Below are 17,857 nucleotides of genomic sequence, written 5' to 3'. Positions count from 1 at the left end.
TCTCTCTCTCTCTCTCTCTCTCTCTCTCTCTCTCTCTCTCTCTCTCCATTCTGCCTTGGAGAATCTCTAGGTTCCTTTAAGATTTGGCACAAACTACTTCACACCCTCCAGCTGCTAGTGCCTTCCTCTTTAACACTACCTTCTCTTTTCTGTATATAGCACGTATATATGATAGCTCATGAGTATGCTGTCTCCCCCACTCAGAATGTAAGCTCCTTGAGGGCAGGGATTATTTTTTCCTTTGTATCTCCAGGCTTAACACAGTGTCTGACACACATGTGCTTAATGAATGTTTATTGCCTTATTGATCATTTACCCAGAGATTTAAAACCAAAGTAGCCTTGCCCCCTCTAAATTATTTTTTACATTTGTTTAATTCTTCTCTGTTTTGTCATGAGATGGGAAACCAAATAGACATCCTAACCTGGTGATTGGCACTGGGGATTCTCTAAGCCCCTGGGGAATACCAAAGGGAAACTTTTTTTTTTGGTAAATAATGATTGTCAAGTGTAATTATACTATGCTGAGAAGTTTGGGAAAGAACCTCTGTGGAAGCATTCCCTGGGTTCAGGAAAAGGCATACATTTTTTAGTAGTAAACAAATACATTTTGTAGTTAACAAACAAAAGTGAATTCAGCCTTTTACACTTGTAAAGGGTAAAAGTGGAGCTTTGTGTCTGTCTGCAAGTGATTTTAATGGTTAAAAAGCTCAAACAGGAGCAGGGAAGGAACTAGATTCCCTACACCTTCTTTACCAGTATTATCTTCATGCCAGAAACCCAGAACTTTTTACTTTAGTCTCATGAATAAAAGAAAATGGAAAAATATTAAGCTAAAATTTAAAATCAGGTAGGTTCTGTTTATATCCTTTGGGAGAAATAGGAATGAGATGAGGGAGACTATGAATCCAAGTACCTTCAAAGGTTGACACTGCAGAGGAACATGAGGGTAGGAACACAGAGGTAGGGAATTCAGGGGAAGTCAATCTTCTTGTTCAGAAATTCCCAGTGGAGGTGAGCCATAGGACTTTTGGTTAAAGCTCTGAAGAGACTAGTGACTCCTTAAAAGAAGAAACTAGAAGCAATTTGTAATGACCCTCTTTTTTTTTCTCCAGGTCTCAAGGTTCAATGATTTGAAAGAAAAGAATTCCATACTCCTTATTTAGGAGAATGAAGGCAAATAATGATTTGTTCTCTCATTTGAGTTACTATATTTAAAGCACTTTGCACACTTTAAAGTGTTATAGTATGTTAGCTTTCCTCCTTTGGCTCCCTAGCAGTTTAGCAAGGATTTTGGAGGGTTTGGGAATTGTTTTTGTTTGTGTTTATGTTTTGTTTGTTTTTTGCTTTTGCTTGAAGGCGAATTTCACACTAGGATAAGTCTGAAAAGAACATTTCCCCAAAGTTCATATTTGTTCCCTACTTTGTTGGAAGGCAACATTCTAAGAGGCACCCCCTGAAAGACTCCCCAGAATGTTGTCAAAATTGGTTCTTATGGCACCAGCTCCAGGTACCTAGCATTTGGAAGTCACTCACTTCCAGACTAAAACTCTTTGCTATTCCTCTGAGATCAAGCAGGGAGTCAAAGGGAAAAAAAAAAAAAAAGACCTATTTTGATAGTAGTCTAGGGTGTCAGTCAGGGTTAGTTCCTGTCCTAGTAACAGAGTCAAGACTGCTCAGATCCATAGCCCAAGATCTTAACAAACATGGATGGTGATGGCATTGCAACTCCTTTAAATATATAAATTACAAGAGAAGGTGGGAAAGCAAAGGAGAGTAATAGTGTGGAATCCTTTATACCGACCAGATGTATATTTCAGTATTTCCCATCCCTAAACCATTCCCCTTCCAAGTTCTTCAAAGAAAAGGGAACAATTTCTAAAACTAGGATTTTAGAAAGCTAACCTAGATTTCTATATTCACACATCAACAAATACCCCTCTTCACACACACACACACACACACACACACACACACACTTAAGAACAGAATAAAAAACGGCAGTATATATTTGGCAGGTATAACACTAATTTTAATTAGCATTGTTTTTTTTAGGATCTCTCCCTTTTCAAGGATTTACAAAGATTTTTTGCTGCATTGAAATAGCAGAATTGTCCTCTGCCCCAAATCTGAATCTAGCAGTTAGAACTGTTACCAAAGAAGGGTTAAAAGCTCCTTCTTGCTGGGAGAGTCTTTTCCTATATAGGACAACCTTTCTATGAGCACCAACCGTTCCACTGCCTCCAAGCAAACCCCTCAAAACCCCTGCACTCTGTGTTAATAGTACCGTGACTGCTCTCTGCCCCTTGCCCCTTTGCCGCCGTCCCTATAACTGAAACAAAGTAGCCTTGGGAGAAAAAGAAAAGGAGGAATAAGCCAAGACAAGAGCTGAGGGGGAGAAAGGGGTCTATGGCTCAGCTAACCCGGGCTGATCAACACTGTTCCCTGCCCCACCGCGCCTACGCCAGGCAACTGAATTCAGCTTTATTCAGCTGAGCCAAACCATCTCTGGTTAAAACTTAGGGGAAAAAAAAGTTAAATGAATCCCAAAAATGTTGTCCTGGGATCATCCTTCCCTGACTTTCCCCTAGATTCCCGCAAGACTTTTAAGGATGAATTGGGGACAATTAGAAGTAGACAGACAGCGCGCGGGCCCCATAGTTAAGGACACGGATTTTCGGGAAGAAAGCCAACCACACTCTTTGGGGCTTTTCCTCCCTCCTTCCCCTCTGCCTTGTAAACAAGAAAGCGGTCAGTAGATTTTTCTTTCCCGCTTAGCTCGCTAACCAGACTGGCTCCTTGCCCTCTGAGTATCCCACAGTCTTCAATACAATGCACACCGCGCACGCACGCAGCTTAGCTAGAGTCTCTGCGGTGATTCGAGCCCCCAACTCCCACCCCGCGACACACATACACGCGCGCGCACACACACACACACAAGCACGTGTATACATTAGCATTCGAAAAATCATCAAGGTCGGGGAGATGAAATTCTGCCTTGAAATACAAGTTAAACAGGAGTTTCTGTTCTACCGAATCTAGACGACAACTTTTAGCTGCCTCATACTCTATCCAGCATCCTTATAAATTTGGAAAAGTATTTCCCAAAGGGAAATCCATACACACACGCGCGCGCGCACATACACACAATTTTGTACAAAAGGTGTATAAAGCTCTAATAGCTTAAAACCGCATTAAGATTTTTTGGGACACCCTCTATGTATCGTGCTTATGGAGACTTGAACTGTGATGCGAAACACACACAAACACATCATAAGTAAAGATGACGTATTCTTTCATTCGACAAATATTTATTGAGTGCCTACTACATTCTTTAAGATAGGGTGCTACTGTTCCCAGTCTCTATTTCTTCTCAGCCAAACGTTGATCCAGGGGACTCACACTTACCTATGGTTCAGTCCAAAGGCTCCTTCCAGGCTCATAGAAAGTAAAAAGGCCCAGCAAGACAAAGGAAAGAATTAATTACACGAGCTGGGATTTAACAAGCCAAATGGCTTTCTGGCTGTTCTGCTTTGGGTAAGAGACTAGTACTTTTCTTTGGAGGGGAAGGAAAAGGGCATTAGCGACTTTTCAGCAGTTCTGAAGACACATAATAAGTGCCCAGGACTGCTCGAGAGGGATAGCTCGACGGTAGTCTAAGTGAAGAAAATTGCTAGTAAAATATCTAGCTTCATTTTAAACAGAAAGCCCTAGTATTGACTTCTCCATCTTACCAGCTTCTTCCAAACAGATCGATCTCATCCTGTTCTGGCTCTCACTTCTACCAGAAAGAGGTTAGAAATATTCTTAGAGTAGGCGAATGGGGGTGGGGAGACACAAAGAGGGGAGAAAGTTAAATAGAGGAGCTCCCAGACTTTGGTTTTCTAGGATTCCAGGCCCGACTCTCCTTCACATCTAGCTGCCCAGTCCGCAGACTTTACAATGCCTGTCTCTTCTAAGCTGGGTCCAGTTAAATTCCTGGTGCTCTTAAAAACTGGCAAAAACAAGATGGTGGAGAGAACCACCTAAAATATATAACAATAAGATATTTGTTAAACATTATGTTTTAAAAACTAATTGGCTTCTTTTCAAGATTACCATTCCACAGTTCCTAACCTGCCTGCACATATACATGCACACACACAACACAACCATCAGACTGAGAAATTTTACTTGAAGTCTACTTGAAGGAATCTTAGGTTAACAATTCACTTTTTTTTCTTTCTTAAATATCTCTATTTGCAGGTTTGTCAATTGTTGCCTAAAATTCATGTGTCCTGAAAGAGGAAACTTTGAGTGAGCACTAAGGGAAATGGGTCATTGGCCCTTGGGTAGGGATGACCTGGGAAAGTTTAGTCACACCCAATGAAATGATACAATTGGAGGAGAACTGGGTTTCTCTGAGAAACTTCCTTCAAATGAAAGAACCAGCTGACAAGTCTGGTACATACTTTTATCAATTTCTCCAAGGATAAAGGCTTCTCAGCAGCACATTCATGCCATGCAGATGGCACTGGGCTTTTCAGTGTACAATGGAGGGAGTTGCATTTGGACTTGGGGTGTCCTTGGGTAAGAATGTTCGTGTATTTCACTATTTGGTAAGGAATCAAAACTTTTGACATTTCCTTAGATCATCCTGGCCCCCAACATCATTTACTCCTACCCACACATCTATCCATACATTCACATCTCAACTTCCCCCCAGGTTTGCCCAGGAATAACCAAAAAAAAAAAGTTGGAGCTCATTAGGGAGAGAGACAGAGAAAAACAGAAAGACAGACAGACACACACAGAGACATACAGAAACAGAAGCAAATACAAAGACAGAGACCCAAAGAAACAGATAGAGACAACCCCCCCCCTCCAAAAAAATACCAGAAACAAGGACAGAGACAAACCCAGAAAAAGAAACAGAGACAGAAATAGACAAAAAAACTACTACATAGACTTAGAGAAAGCACTAGCGACAGTAATAGGATGAGGAGGACGGAGTGGGGGGAGGGGGGGGGGAGGGGTTAAGTTAGAGTGAGAGAGAGAGAGAGAGAGAGAGAGAGAGAGAGAGAGAGAGAGAGCTCCAGATTAACTCGAGCCTTTCCTCCCCCTTCCAAGTTTTTCCAAAATTCCTCCTAGAAACGTAGACTTCGTTCTTTTCTGAGCTTTTGGTGCCCCCTCTGGATGATGCTAGAATTACAAGCTTTTTTCCTTTTTTTAAGTCTATCTGAAAGTTTACAATTAAGTTTGAGAAGGTATGGCAATATTCGTGTAGCAAATGCACAAAAAATGCACAAAGCTAGAGCTTTTTAAACTATGAGTATATAATACATAATGTCTAATGTAGTATTACATATATATAATGTATAATATATTGTACTGGAACTACTCAGAGAAATATTTTAAAAAACTTTTAAGGTCAAAGTCCCCCTAACTGTCATTGTGCTAGTAATTAATTACAAGAATTAGCATTTTAAAACTCTTCTAAATATTCTGGCAATAATTTTTTTTAATCTCTGCTCATAGCTTGCAGTCTCTGCATGCATTCTTGCAGTACATCCAGATGACAAGAAATTAAACAATTACATTTACTATTCCCTCTTTCAATACACATTAATACAGGACACAATTCCATTCTCCCATCCCCACCCCAAGAAAGCAATATATCCTAGTTGCATCCTACTTGCCAATGCAAACAGATGCAGATTCCAGTTGGTTGTATGACAATTTTTTCAACATACAAACATGGTTATGCAGACGGTTAAGATTTTACTTTCCCTAGCGTTAAATAAGTATTATTTCTAAGTCATACAACTGTGGCCACATTGTAATGAACAAACATTTCTTTAAAAAAAATATATACTTTCTTTTAGAGAAAAGGAGCCAAAAACTTTAAAGCCCTCCACGAGAAAAAGAAAGTTTTTTTTCCTTTTTAAGAAAACCATCGAACACTGCCAGCTATTTTCAAATTAAATTAGGAGAGACATTTTATGTACTGCTCGTAAAATTCAACCTCCCCCCTCCAAAAATATCATCTAATACCAAGTGAAAATGCCTAAGAGTGGGAAAAGAGGGTGGCTCGTGTAAAAACGACAAGTTATTCCAAATTATTCATGTTTTGTGAAATTTTTAAGATTCAAATCCCACAGGGCTTCTAAGACTGTTCTTGTGCTCAACACAATCTCAAAATTCACTACTGGACTTTAGCTTCCTTGAGTATTCCTCTTCTAAAAGTTTTCAGTGGAGAGAGATAAAACCTTTTCAAACTCGGCTAAAAAGGTATCCCCAACCTTCTTACAGTAGAGTTTGAAGGGAGAAGAAAGTGAAAATGCCTAGCGTTCTTCCCTAGGCAAAGTAAAAGGTACATTACAACTTAACTAAAGTGAAGCTTTTTTTTTTCGTGATCCTGTTTGGGATGTTAAGTGACAAACCTTTGCCAAACTGTCCCTCACTGCTTCTCTATTATCTATGGAAAGCTTTGAACCATGAGCAAAGTCTTTCTAGTCGCATATTTTATAGAAGATGAGACCTTCCTGTTAGAACACCTATGTATAGATTGTGCGATAAAACCAGGGTGAGGAGTGGGGTGCAAGATGGGGTAGAAGTTCTAAATGGCTTGTTATTTGTCATCTACCCACCAGTGCGCATGGAGTGGAAGGGGGAGGGGATGGAGAACCTGAATTCCAGCGCTGCCCAGCATTAGCTTAGTGGGCGCTACCTGGGTTTGAAACAGCAGCTCCACAGCATATTTGAAAAGCGACACCAACCACAGCGAAGCATGACACGTTAATCTATTTATGCGGATTGTTGTGGAATAATAGCAGCCGTTAAATCACCAAGGCATTTTGCTGTTTAAATTTTGTTTTTGTTTTTCCCAACCATAGTAAACCCACATAGTAAACCCACAGTAAACTCCATCTACCTCCTCAGTCGTACTGAAAACTTTTTTTTAATGTCTGTCTAGACAAACACTCGCGCGCGCGCGCGCGCACGCACGCACACACAAACACACACACACACACACACACACACACACACACACAGAGTAGTTTGCCCTGAGATAGTACCAAACTTCTGACATACCAAGAGTGCAGCAAAATCACACACAAACGTTTCTGGTCCCCCGCCTTCCTTACACCCTATCTCCACCCCCACTGCCATCCCGCCCCTCCCATTCCAGAACTGCAAGCGGCGCTCCCCTCCCCAAAACTTTTGGCCAATCAGCTGTGAAAGGCTGGGCTGTGATTGGCCAAAAGTCTCTAAGGTGAGGGAGTATTTATTAAAGAGACTGAGCCAGAGAGTTGGAGAGTAGAGAACCAGCCTTGAAAATTGAATAGGTGCTTTGGGGAAGCCTCGATTCCAGACCCTGCCACTTCCCCCCTCCCTCCCCAAGAACTTTTCTTTGAAAAAGAGAAAGGGCACCCACTTTTCTCTCTCTTTTTCTCCTTTGATTTCGTTCTGTGCCTTGAATCTCCTAACTTCAAGCGGGTGGCGGCTGGCTGGACACCCCACAGCTGCCCGGCAGATCTTTACAGCAGGGCGGTTCGGCAGTCTCGGGAGCTTGCGGTGCAGCCAACTGCTCCTTCTCCGGCCAGTTGAGGCGAGAGGATCCCACGCCTCCCGCCTGGCAGTGCCTTGAGTCAGAGCCCCGGCTCTCCTTTTCTCGTAACCCGCCCCCTCCCTCGATCTGTCGCATGAATCTCCTAGACCCCTTCATGAAGATGACCGACGAGCAGGAGAAGGGCCTGTCTGGAGCCCCCAGCCCCACTATGTCGGAGGACTCGGCGGGTTCGCCCTGCCCCTCGGGCTCGGGCTCGGACACTGAGAATACCCGGCCCCAGGAGAACACTTTCCCCAAGGGCGAGTCCGATCTGAAAAAGGAGAGCGAGGAGGACAAGTTCCCTGTGTGCATCCGGGAGGCAGTCAGCCAAGTGCTCAAGGGCTACGACTGGACGCTGGTGCCTATGCCCGTGCGAGTCAATGGCTCTAGCAAGAACAAGCCACATGTCAAGCGGCCCATGAACGCCTTCATGGTTTGGGCGCAAGCGGCTCGCAGAAAGCTTGCAGACCAGTACCCGCACCTGCACAACGCCGAGCTCAGCAAGACTCTGGGCAAACTCTGGAGGTATGTTCCTCGAGGAGATGCCAATCCGCTCTCCCTGGCCGACCGCAGGGAACAGAAAGAAATTGGAGTTTGGGGAGGAGGTGGGGGAAGAACTGGCGGCGCGAGACTGGGCAGCTCTGTTTGACCAAATTATTTGGATGCCATATTTTGCAAAGTTAAGCTTCCAACACTCACCCGGAGGGGCTGGAGTGCTCTTACTGGAGGCAAGGAGAGGGGGCCTTGGTTAGTTCGATATTACGCGTGAAGGTGAGGGGGGAGGGAGTGAAAATAGGAGCGTATGAAGTATGTATAGGGAGGGATGGAGGAAGATTTTTTTGAAAGCAGATCAATTGAAGATTAAACTCTGCAAACTTGAGTGGCAGGGAAAGGGAAGGGGAGGAGGCAGTCGATGGAGATGTGCGTGTATGTGTGTTTCCGTGCCAGCCAAATTCTCTAAGGGCACTGAAGTGATATCTTCCCGAGAGAAAGGGGGAGGGCAAAAAGGGGGGGGGGAGAAAGGGGAGCTGGGGCGTAAGGAGGAATTCTTTGCTTTTGATGATGGTTTCTTTGTAATTCACTATGGGAAACTGGCTGGTACTTTACCAAGGTGGTGAGGGGAGAGTACACTGGCGCCTATGAAAAGAACAGAGGAGGTTGGATTTGGGGAAGGTGAAAGAAACGTGGGCGCAAAGGCAAAGGAGGCTTCAGTTTAAAGCGTTTTTACCAGGAGGTGAATCAATTTACGGGGGGGGGGGGGGACGACTTTTTTAAGAGAGAGAGAATATTTGCCCTGATAGCAAATTCCCCAAAGAAAAGCAGCAGACTGCAGTGCCCATCTTTTGGTAGTTTAGAAGAGAGAGGGGAAACGAAGAAGAAAATGAAGATAATTACTTCATTTGACCTACAGAATACAGATTTGTATGACCTTTTAAAAATTATTTTTAAAATAAAGTTAAAATCCCTCTATTAGCCAAGTCAACTTGTGTAGAAAGCAGGAAGAAGACCGCAATTCTCTCCAGATAAGTCTTCTAAGACAGGTTTCATAGGAAAGTAGCTCTGTTGTCCAATATCAGCATCTTACCTCCTCCCCAAATTGACAACTATACTCCTCGTCTCACCTTCCCTCCTCCCTTCTCCCCCTCTTTGCTCAGGCTGTTAAACGAGAGTGAGAAACGGCCTTTTGTGGAAGAGGCAGAGCGATTGAGGGTCCAGCACAAGAAGGACCACCCAGACTACAAGTACCAGCCTCGGAGAAGGAAGTCAGTCAAAAACGGACAGGCGGAACAGGAGGAAGGTACTGAGCAGACACACATCTCACCCAATGCCATCTTCAAGGCGCTGCAGGCGGACTCTCCGAACTCCTCCTCTGGCATGAGTGAAGTGCACTCCCCTGGGGAGCATTCTGGTATGTCCTATCCCATTCCCCAAGCTATTCACAGATACATTCATCATTGTGCGCCCCCCTCCCCCCCCCTTACCTCCATCCCCTTGGAGATTTCTACTCCTATACCATCTCTGGCTCAGCAAGACCCACACTGCCTTCTGCATACAAATGTGCAAATTCAGGGCATTTCTGCAACCTGCCATATTGAAACAGCCACATTTTTTTGTTCCAAGTTGCAATACTACAGATTTGCAAAGGCTCTCAAATACTCCATAAAGAAGAGTCCTATTCATTCTCCACGCACTCGCCAAATACACTACAGCTGGCCTAAAATGTGCCCAGTTTAGTGTCTCAGAACTACTTGACTTCAGATCCACCGAAAATAAAAAGTAGGTGGCTAGGTGTGCACCCTTTTTGGTTAATCATTCAGTGACTTATCTCCATTCCAGGTCACTACCTGCTCAGGTCAGGGTCTTTATTACACCTTAGCAGTTAAACAGGGGCAATAAAAGTGTTTCCCAGACAGGTATATGCAGTTATCCAGCCCAAGCACTTACCAAACATAATATTGACTTTTCCTGTTTCTTCTTTTCTACAGGACAGTCTCAGGGCCCACCTACCCCACCCACCACCCCCAAAACTGATGTGCAGGCAGGCAAGGCTGACCTGAAGAGAGAGGGACGCCCCCTACAGGAAGGGGGAAGACAGCCCCCTATCGATTTCCGGGATGTGGACATAGGGGAACTGAGTAGTGACGTCATCTCTAACATCGAGACCTTTGACGTTAATGAATTTGACCAATATCTCCCACCCAATGGCCACCCAGGAGTCCCGGTTACTCATGGCCAGCCTGGTCAGGTTACTTACACAGGGAGCTATGGCATCAGCAGCACCTCTGCCCCCCCATCTTCGTGGATGTCAAAACAGCAGCAGCCTCAGCAGCCCCCACCTCCTCAACAACCTCCTCCACCACCTCAGCCTCCTCAGGCCCAGCCGCAGCCAACACCACAGCAGCAGCAGCAGCAGTCAGCCCAGCAGCCACAAGCACCATCTCAGGCCCACACCCTCACTCCTCTGGGCAGTGAACAGGGCCAGTCCCAGAGAACACACATCAAGACCGAGCAGCTGAGCCCCAGCCATTACAGTGAACAACAGCAGCATTCCCCGCAGCAGATCCCCTACAATCCCTTCAGCCTACCCCATTACAGCCCCTCCTACCCTACTATCACTCGATCCCAGTATGATTACACAGACCACCAGAACTCCAACTCCTACTATAGCCATGCTGCAGGCCAGAGCTCCAGCCTGTACTCCACGTTCACCTACATGAACCCTGCCCAGCGACCCATGTACACCCCTATTGCTGACACAACTGGCGTCCCTTCCATCCCCCAGACCCACAGCCCACAGCACTGGGAACAGCCGGTCTACACGCAGCTCACCAGACCATAAGGAGAATAAGAAAAATAATATTCCTAATTAAAAAAAAAAAACCACAGCAGCAATAATTAAACCTTTGGACATTTGCTTTTTTCCCCCCTTTATTCTTCAAAGACACTAAAGGCAACAACAGACACAAAGCAGAAAAGTTGTCCAAATGCACTAGAGCCTTCTCCAGAATCAGTGGCCAGACCACTCCCCATGGATAGACCAGCAGAACTCACTACAATCATTCCAGAATTGAACTTTAAATGTTCTTCAAGGCAAGCACAGAGATTGATGGAGAATCATATAGCCGCTGTAGTTCAGTCTTTCTTTTCCTGTGCTTGGATTTTGTAATTATTTTTTAGCTGTAATTAAAGAAAAAAAGAGTCCTCTGTGAGGAATATTCTCTATTTTAAATATTTTTTAGTATGTACTGTGTATGATTCATTATCATTTTGAGGGGATTTATACATATTTTTAGAGAGAATTTTTTAAATGCTCTTATTTTTCCAACAGCTAAAACTACTCTTTAGTGAAAGTATGCCCTAGCTTTTCTTGAAGTCAGAGGTATTTTTGTACAGATATGTCTTCTCTTAAAATTGTATGTGTGCATTAACCCCAAAACAAAACCCTTGTTGTGTGATCAGTGTTGGGGGTTAGCTTTCCTCAATTCTAAAGTCTGAAAGATTCAAGGTGAGGCTGCCTCAAAAAGAAAAATTAAAAAGGCCTGATTTTTTAGAATGGAAATAAAGACAGGAATCTGGAGGAGCCTTGGGTAAGTTTTGCTCTTATTTTTATTAAAAGAAAAATACCTTGAGCCTTAAAATCATGCTACTAGGAATAGCTCACGTGGTCTTTGGGTGGGTTTTCTCCATGCAGTCCTTAGAGAAAAGTTGCCAAAGGCAGGCACCAAGGGAGGCAAAAACAGTTTCCTGGGAAGTCTCAATAGCAAACTTAAGTGTCCTCAAAATATCTTCCCTATTGCCCCTTCTCCGCCCAGGTACCATATGCTGGAGTGTACTCCTAAACCATTTTCTAAGCCCCCAAATGCAAACAGTATACCTTTAAGACATTCCACATGCTATAATTATTTATTTTGTAAGAAAAGAGGTTTTAATTTTAAAAAATTGATCTTCCTCTTTTAAAAAAAAAACTTTTAAAATTAGTAGGTTGTTGGAGACTTCCTTGAAGGGTTTGGTCACCTATTGTTAAATTATGGCCTTAACTGTAACCATTTTTTTAATTTATCTCTTTATTCTTTTTAATTATTATTAAAAAAAAGTTTCTTTGGGATCTGTGCCCTAGGTTTGTACAAATACATTTTCCTCTTCTTTTTGTTTTGTTTTTTTTTAAAAACTGGAAGTGTTGTCTTTTTTGTACAAATGAGATTCCAAATGTAGAATCATTTGCATTATTTTCTGCCCCAGTTCTTCAGGCTGTCCAAATTTTAGGTGTATGTATGTGCATGTGAGTGTGTGTGTGTATGTGTGTGTGTGTTTACAACCCCCAAACAAAAGCATATATCATCTTCATACTCCCCTGAATATTTTCTTCTGAGGGGGAGGAGGGAGTTGATAGACTGACTAACTTACTCTAATTAGACTATGCTGGACAGTTGAGGACTGCTTTTTGAAAAAGACAGCAAACTTTTTTTTTATTTAAAAATGATATATTAACAGTTTTAGAATTCGTAGAATAAAGAACTCTTTTAATATGGCATCTTTCAATTTCTGTATAAAAGCAGATCTTTTTAAAGTATTTCTGTAACTTAAAAGACCTGACATTTAAATCATATTTGTCTTTAGGTAAGTTTGGTTTTGTGTTTGTCTTTCATTTGTTTCACTTTTTTTTAAACCCCTTGTTCTCTTTGTGAAACTTACCATTTTGTATATTATTGTTTACAATAAATATACATTGTACTAAAAATAGAAAACAGTCAAATGGTTTTCATTAATAGAGGCTTCCAATGAGAAAGAAAAGGATTCGATGCTGACAAGCTTGTGTGTACTTTCATCCGTGTGATGCTGTCATGTTCCTAGCAACCACTGAAGGATTTAGTCCTATTGCTCTCTTCAGATCTAGCTGACTCAGTTCAGAGAATGAATAGTCCTGTTCCCCCACATCCACCCACCCCTAAGCACAGAAAGCTAACCTTGAAAAGTCCCACTCTAATAAATCTGATAGAAAAACATATGTCAATCGTTGCCTACTTGGGCAGAATGTTTTCAGATTCTGTTTTCAATCTCATGCTTCAGGGAAAGAAAAAAAAAACATTCCTCTGGGGAGGTTAGAAGGGAACATTAAACCAGAAATCAGTAGCTGTTGGTAGAGACAGGATGCCAGAGGGGGTAAATTGTTCATTTTAACTTAATAAGACAATCTCTTTGCTCTTATGGATGCATGCCAATGAAAAAGATTGCCTAATAAAAAAAAAAGGAAGGAAGGAAGGAAGGAAGGAAGGAAGGAAGGAAGGAAGGAAGGAAGGAAGGAAGGAAGGAAGGAAGGAAGGGAGGAAGGAAGGAAGGAAGGAAGGGAGGGAGGGAGGGAGGGAGGAAGACAGATTCAGAGGGGTTAAAGCAAAGAATTCCTAAGGGGCATGTAGGAAAATCCATCCTGTTAACCCATTAAATGATCCAGTATCTTTTTAGTTTATCTGCCAAGACAATGGTATGAAATGGTACTTTTTCAGTTTAACTTATTTTGAACAGATGCAAAGTAATCATAGAAGATTCAAGGAGAGGTAATAAGATTGAATTCTGTTTTCTTTGGCCTCTATTAAACAGTTTCCAAGATCAGAGAAACTTTCAGGTCATTTTTCACTAAACAGATGAAATCATCTACTCTCCTCCCCACCACACCCTCTACTCCTCCCACACTCCACTCCTCACCCACAGCAGGGCAGACAGCACATCTCTCTTCAACTATGCAAGACTCCTCTGTGACTGAAGACTTCTTATGGGCTGCTTTTTGTACTGGAGTGGGTGTTTCTGACAATCTCTACAGCCTTCCTGCCACATGGATATTAACTTACACTGCTAGGTTTTGCTTAGTAGAGCTCTCTTCTGCCTCTCCCATATCAGATTCATGGCAACCAAGAGGATGACATTCACCAAAACCTGGCTCCATTATAACCAAAACTCCTTTCCCAATCCTTCCCACACCTTTTAGCATATGATTCAGCATTTGAATAAGAGTCAGGAGACCTGGGTTCTCATTCCAACACTGCCAAATACCAGCTTCTTGACCTTGGACAGGTCTCTTAATCTCTCTGGGACTTAGATTCCTCTTCTGTAAAATGGCAGCTGGGGATGGAGGGGAGGAATTGGACTAAATGATGTCTAAGGTACTTTCAACCTTTAATAACCTAGGGCTCTATGATCCTTCTTTCTCCCTATCCAACTCCTACAGAACCACAATCTATGTTTTATCTTTGGACTATTTCTAGTCCCTCCCTCTCTTAATTGTTCCTTTCTCTTTGTAACTGACAGGCATCTGAAAAATTCACGATCTATTAAAATATTAATAAGTACCCTTTCTCCCTCTTTCCCTTTCTGCTACATATGCCCCCAACCCCTGACCCCATGACTTAATTAGAGAGTACACTAGATGAGAAGTTGACCACCCCAAAGTTAGATTCTCACTTCTATCATTAATTTACTCTGTGACTTTAGACTTAAAAACCATAGAATGCCAGAACTTAAAAGGGTCCTTATAAATTATTTAGTTCAACCCCTCATTTTGAAGAGGAGAAAACTGAGATCTAGAGAGATGGAAACAACTCGCCCAAAGAAATATCATTAGCTATTGCACAAGAGAGATGAATTTCTTGAATGACCAAGATTCTAATTCTTTTTTATCAAAGCATATGATTTTTCAAACAAGCCACTTTCCATTTCAGTGCCTTCATTTCCACCAAAAAATAGCAAACTATCCAATTTAAACATTTTTGATAACCTTCTATATCCAGGCATTGTTAGGCCTTGGAATTCAAAGACAAATGAGAAACAGTTCTTGCCGTAGAATAATTCCCATTTACCTGAGGAAAGTCATACACACAAGTAAGTAACAGCAAAGTGTGTACAAAATAACACAAAGAAATTTCTGGAGACAGAGAGTGTGTGTTTTCTGGTGGACCAGAAAAGGACTCATATAGAAGGGGTACCTGGGAGAATTTTGAAGGTACCTAGTGATTCTAAAAGATGGAGGTAAGGATGCAGAGTATTCCAAACCTGTGCCAAGTCAGGGAATCAGAAGTTGTAATGTTTGGGGAACTTTCGTGTCACACGGATGTTAGAGAAAGATAGTTTCTGTGAATGACCCAGAAAGAAGATTTTAAAAAGGTACTGGTGGGATCTTCTGATGGAGGAGGGGGGTGGATAAGAAAGAAGTTGTGTTCGAAACAAAAAGACAATATGGTACAAAATGTCAAGTAAGAGTTTGTATCTAACCCTTGCAAGAGAGATTCATCACTCCAATGAAAATCCATTATTTAGATTGTAACATGGGAAATACAGTTTCATTGCAAAAGAAATCTATTTCCTTCTGTTTACATTCAAAATATGATCCATTTGGTTATTTTTTGTAACTAATTTTTTTTTTTTTTTTGCTTTTTGGAGGGAGGAAGACAGGGCAATTGGGGCTAAGTGACTTGCCCAAGGTCATATGGCTAGTAAGTGTTAAGTTTCTGAGGCCTGATTTTAACTCAGGTCCTCCTGACTCCAGGGCCCATGCTCTATTCACTGTGCCACCTAGCGGCCCCCATTTGGTTATTTCTGACAACAAGAGATGGGGAAAGAGGGGACAAACTTTTCTCAGTAGTTGAAGGGAATAGAAATATATATATATATGAGGGTATATGGGCATATGAATACATATATGTTTACAGGTATACCTAGATAGAGGGCACAGGACCAATTTAACAGGAAGGAATGATACTTAAAAGGTGAAATTAAGAGGTGAGAGGGGAATATAATGAGAGGAGATGGGGAGAGACAGAATGGGGTAAACTATCTCATATAGAAGAGGCAAGGGAAAATGGTTACAATGGAGGGGAAAAATAGGAAGGCAAAAGGGAATGGGTCAACTTTATTCCCTTTGGATTTGGCTTGAGGAGGGAATGAATTACACACTAAATAAGGTATCTCACCCTCTAGGAGAGTAGGAGGTGAAGGGGATGAGAGGGGGGATGATGGAAGGGAGGGCAGGTCGGGGGGGGAGAGAAGTTGGAAGCACCCACTTTTGAAAAGGGATGGGATCAAAGTAGAGAATAGAACAAGTGGGAGGTGGGATAGGAGGAAGGGAAATATAGTCAGTCTTTTACAATATATCTACTAGGTTATTGTTTTGCATTAGCCACACATGTACAACCTATACTGAACTGTTTATCTTCCCAGTAAGGGAGGGTGACAAAGGGAGGAAAAGAGTGAATCTAGAATTCAAAGTTTTAAAATCAAATTTTCAAATATATATATATATATATATATATATATATATATATATATATATATACACTATTATTAATACTATTTTACATGTAATTGGGAAATAAGATATACAGGCACTGGTGCATAGAGATCCACTGGAAAAGTCAAAAGGGGTATGGGAGAAAATATAAGAGAATTGCAGATTGGAGGAGGGGATCTCCTATGGGACTGCTATTTTGGGGCGGTGGGTAGGGGAAAAATGGGGAGAAAATTTGTAACTCAAAATCTGGCAGAAATGAATGATGTAAATCAGAAGTTAGTAAAGAATTTGAAAAATTAAAAAATATATATAGGGCAGGTAGGTGATGCAACAGATAGAGCAAGTAGAAAATGGATTCAAATCTGGCCTCAGACACTTACTAGCTTTGTGACTCGGGGCAATTCACTTCACCCCGTTTGCCTCAGTTTCCTCATCTGTAAAATGAATTGGAGAGGGAAGGCTAGGTGGAGCGGTGAATAGAGCACCAGCCCTGGAGTCAGGAGGACCTGAGTTCAAATTTGGCCTCAGACACTTAACACAAAAATTAGCCGTATAACCTTGGGCAAGTCACTTAACCCCAAATAGCCCTCCAAAAAATAAAAATGAGTTGGGGAAGGAAATGGCAAACTACTCCAGTATCTTTGCCAAGAAAACCCCAAATGGGGTCAGGAAGGGTCCAATATGACTGAAAAAAATAAACAGCTACAATAAAACAGTGTAAAGTATCTTGAGATCTCCAGACTCTATGTCATTGTGGCCAAGATTATGTTAGGACCTTAAGCAGCTTCATCACATAGCTGGATCATTTTGTTTAGGGTCAACTGAGAGTTCTAAGACTTTTTTGGTTACTTTTTTTTCTTTGTGAGGCTGTACTTGTGCCACTGATTTTTTTTAAACCAAGGTGTTTTAGCATTACATACATACACACATACATAGCTTTACATACATAGTCATGTTGAAGGTAGGACTGATATGAGTTGTGTCTCTCTGGGCTCACTCTCCCAAACCCCCACTCATATGGCAGACTGGGTTTTCTGAAGGTAAATAACTACTTTATATCCTCAAAGTTTTATGGGTAAACTTTGAAGGGGTTGTGGATCCTAAAGTTATAGCTGATGTACTTCAGTCAATACTGATCAACAAGTTAACCTCAATTAGCTTTTATTTATTTATAAAGTATACCAAAGACAGAAATTATATTTTAAAAAAAAAAACATTCCCCAAACCAGGGAAATACTCTCCCTTTTGTATTGGCTTGGTTTTTGGTTTGATTGTGTTAAAACCCAGAGCTTGTTAATCCCACTTGTGTGATGGACTTGTTGACGTGAAAAGAGAGTGCTGAACCGGGAGGAGCTGGTGACGTAGATTTGGAGAGACACAAGAGAGAGGCAGAAGAATTTTTTGGAAGCAGAACCCTTTTGGAGGCAGAGAGAGAGACTGAGAGGATTGCTGAGGGCCACTTTGAATTGCCCAGGACTTTTGAGATCTGCC

The 17,857-nt window shown here is 42.0% G+C and overlaps 1 protein-coding gene and 1 long non-coding RNA gene across 2 annotated transcripts in view; one reads left to right on the top strand and one right to left on the bottom strand.

Moving 5' to 3' along the window:
* The window catches only part of LOC138152267 (uncharacterized), a 54,768-nt gene extending 47,638 nt beyond the window's left edge, over positions 1-7,130 (bottom strand). The window contains exon 1 of the long non-coding RNA XR_011166070.1: positions 7,074-7,130. This is a non-coding gene — a long non-coding RNA (uncharacterized lncRNA). The remainder of the gene's footprint in view (positions 1-7,073) is intronic.
* Positions 7,131-7,282: 152 nt separating this feature from the next.
* SOX9 (SRY-box transcription factor 9) lies at positions 7,283-12,836 on the top strand. The gene is made up of 3 exons (XM_069076528.1): positions 7,283-8,115; positions 9,246-9,499; positions 10,077-12,836. The coding sequence occupies exons 1-3, from the start codon at positions 7,685-7,687 to the stop codon at positions 10,928-10,930; spliced, it is 1,539 nt and encodes a 512-aa protein (XP_068932629.1). The 5' UTR covers positions 7,283-7,684; the 3' UTR covers positions 10,931-12,836.
* Positions 12,837-17,857: the final 5,021 nt, after the last annotated feature.

Source organism: Petaurus breviceps, unplaced genomic scaffold (genome assembly GCF_028583685.1).
Source record: "Petaurus breviceps papuanus isolate PSGF00001 unplaced genomic scaffold, PetGlider_PUasm1.0 90925, whole genome shotgun sequence".
Lineage (NCBI taxonomy): Eukaryota > Metazoa > Chordata > Mammalia > Diprotodontia > Petauridae > Petaurus > Petaurus breviceps.
The sequence above is the reverse complement of the archived record's forward strand: the minus strand, read 5'-3'. Positions and strand labels throughout refer to the sequence as shown.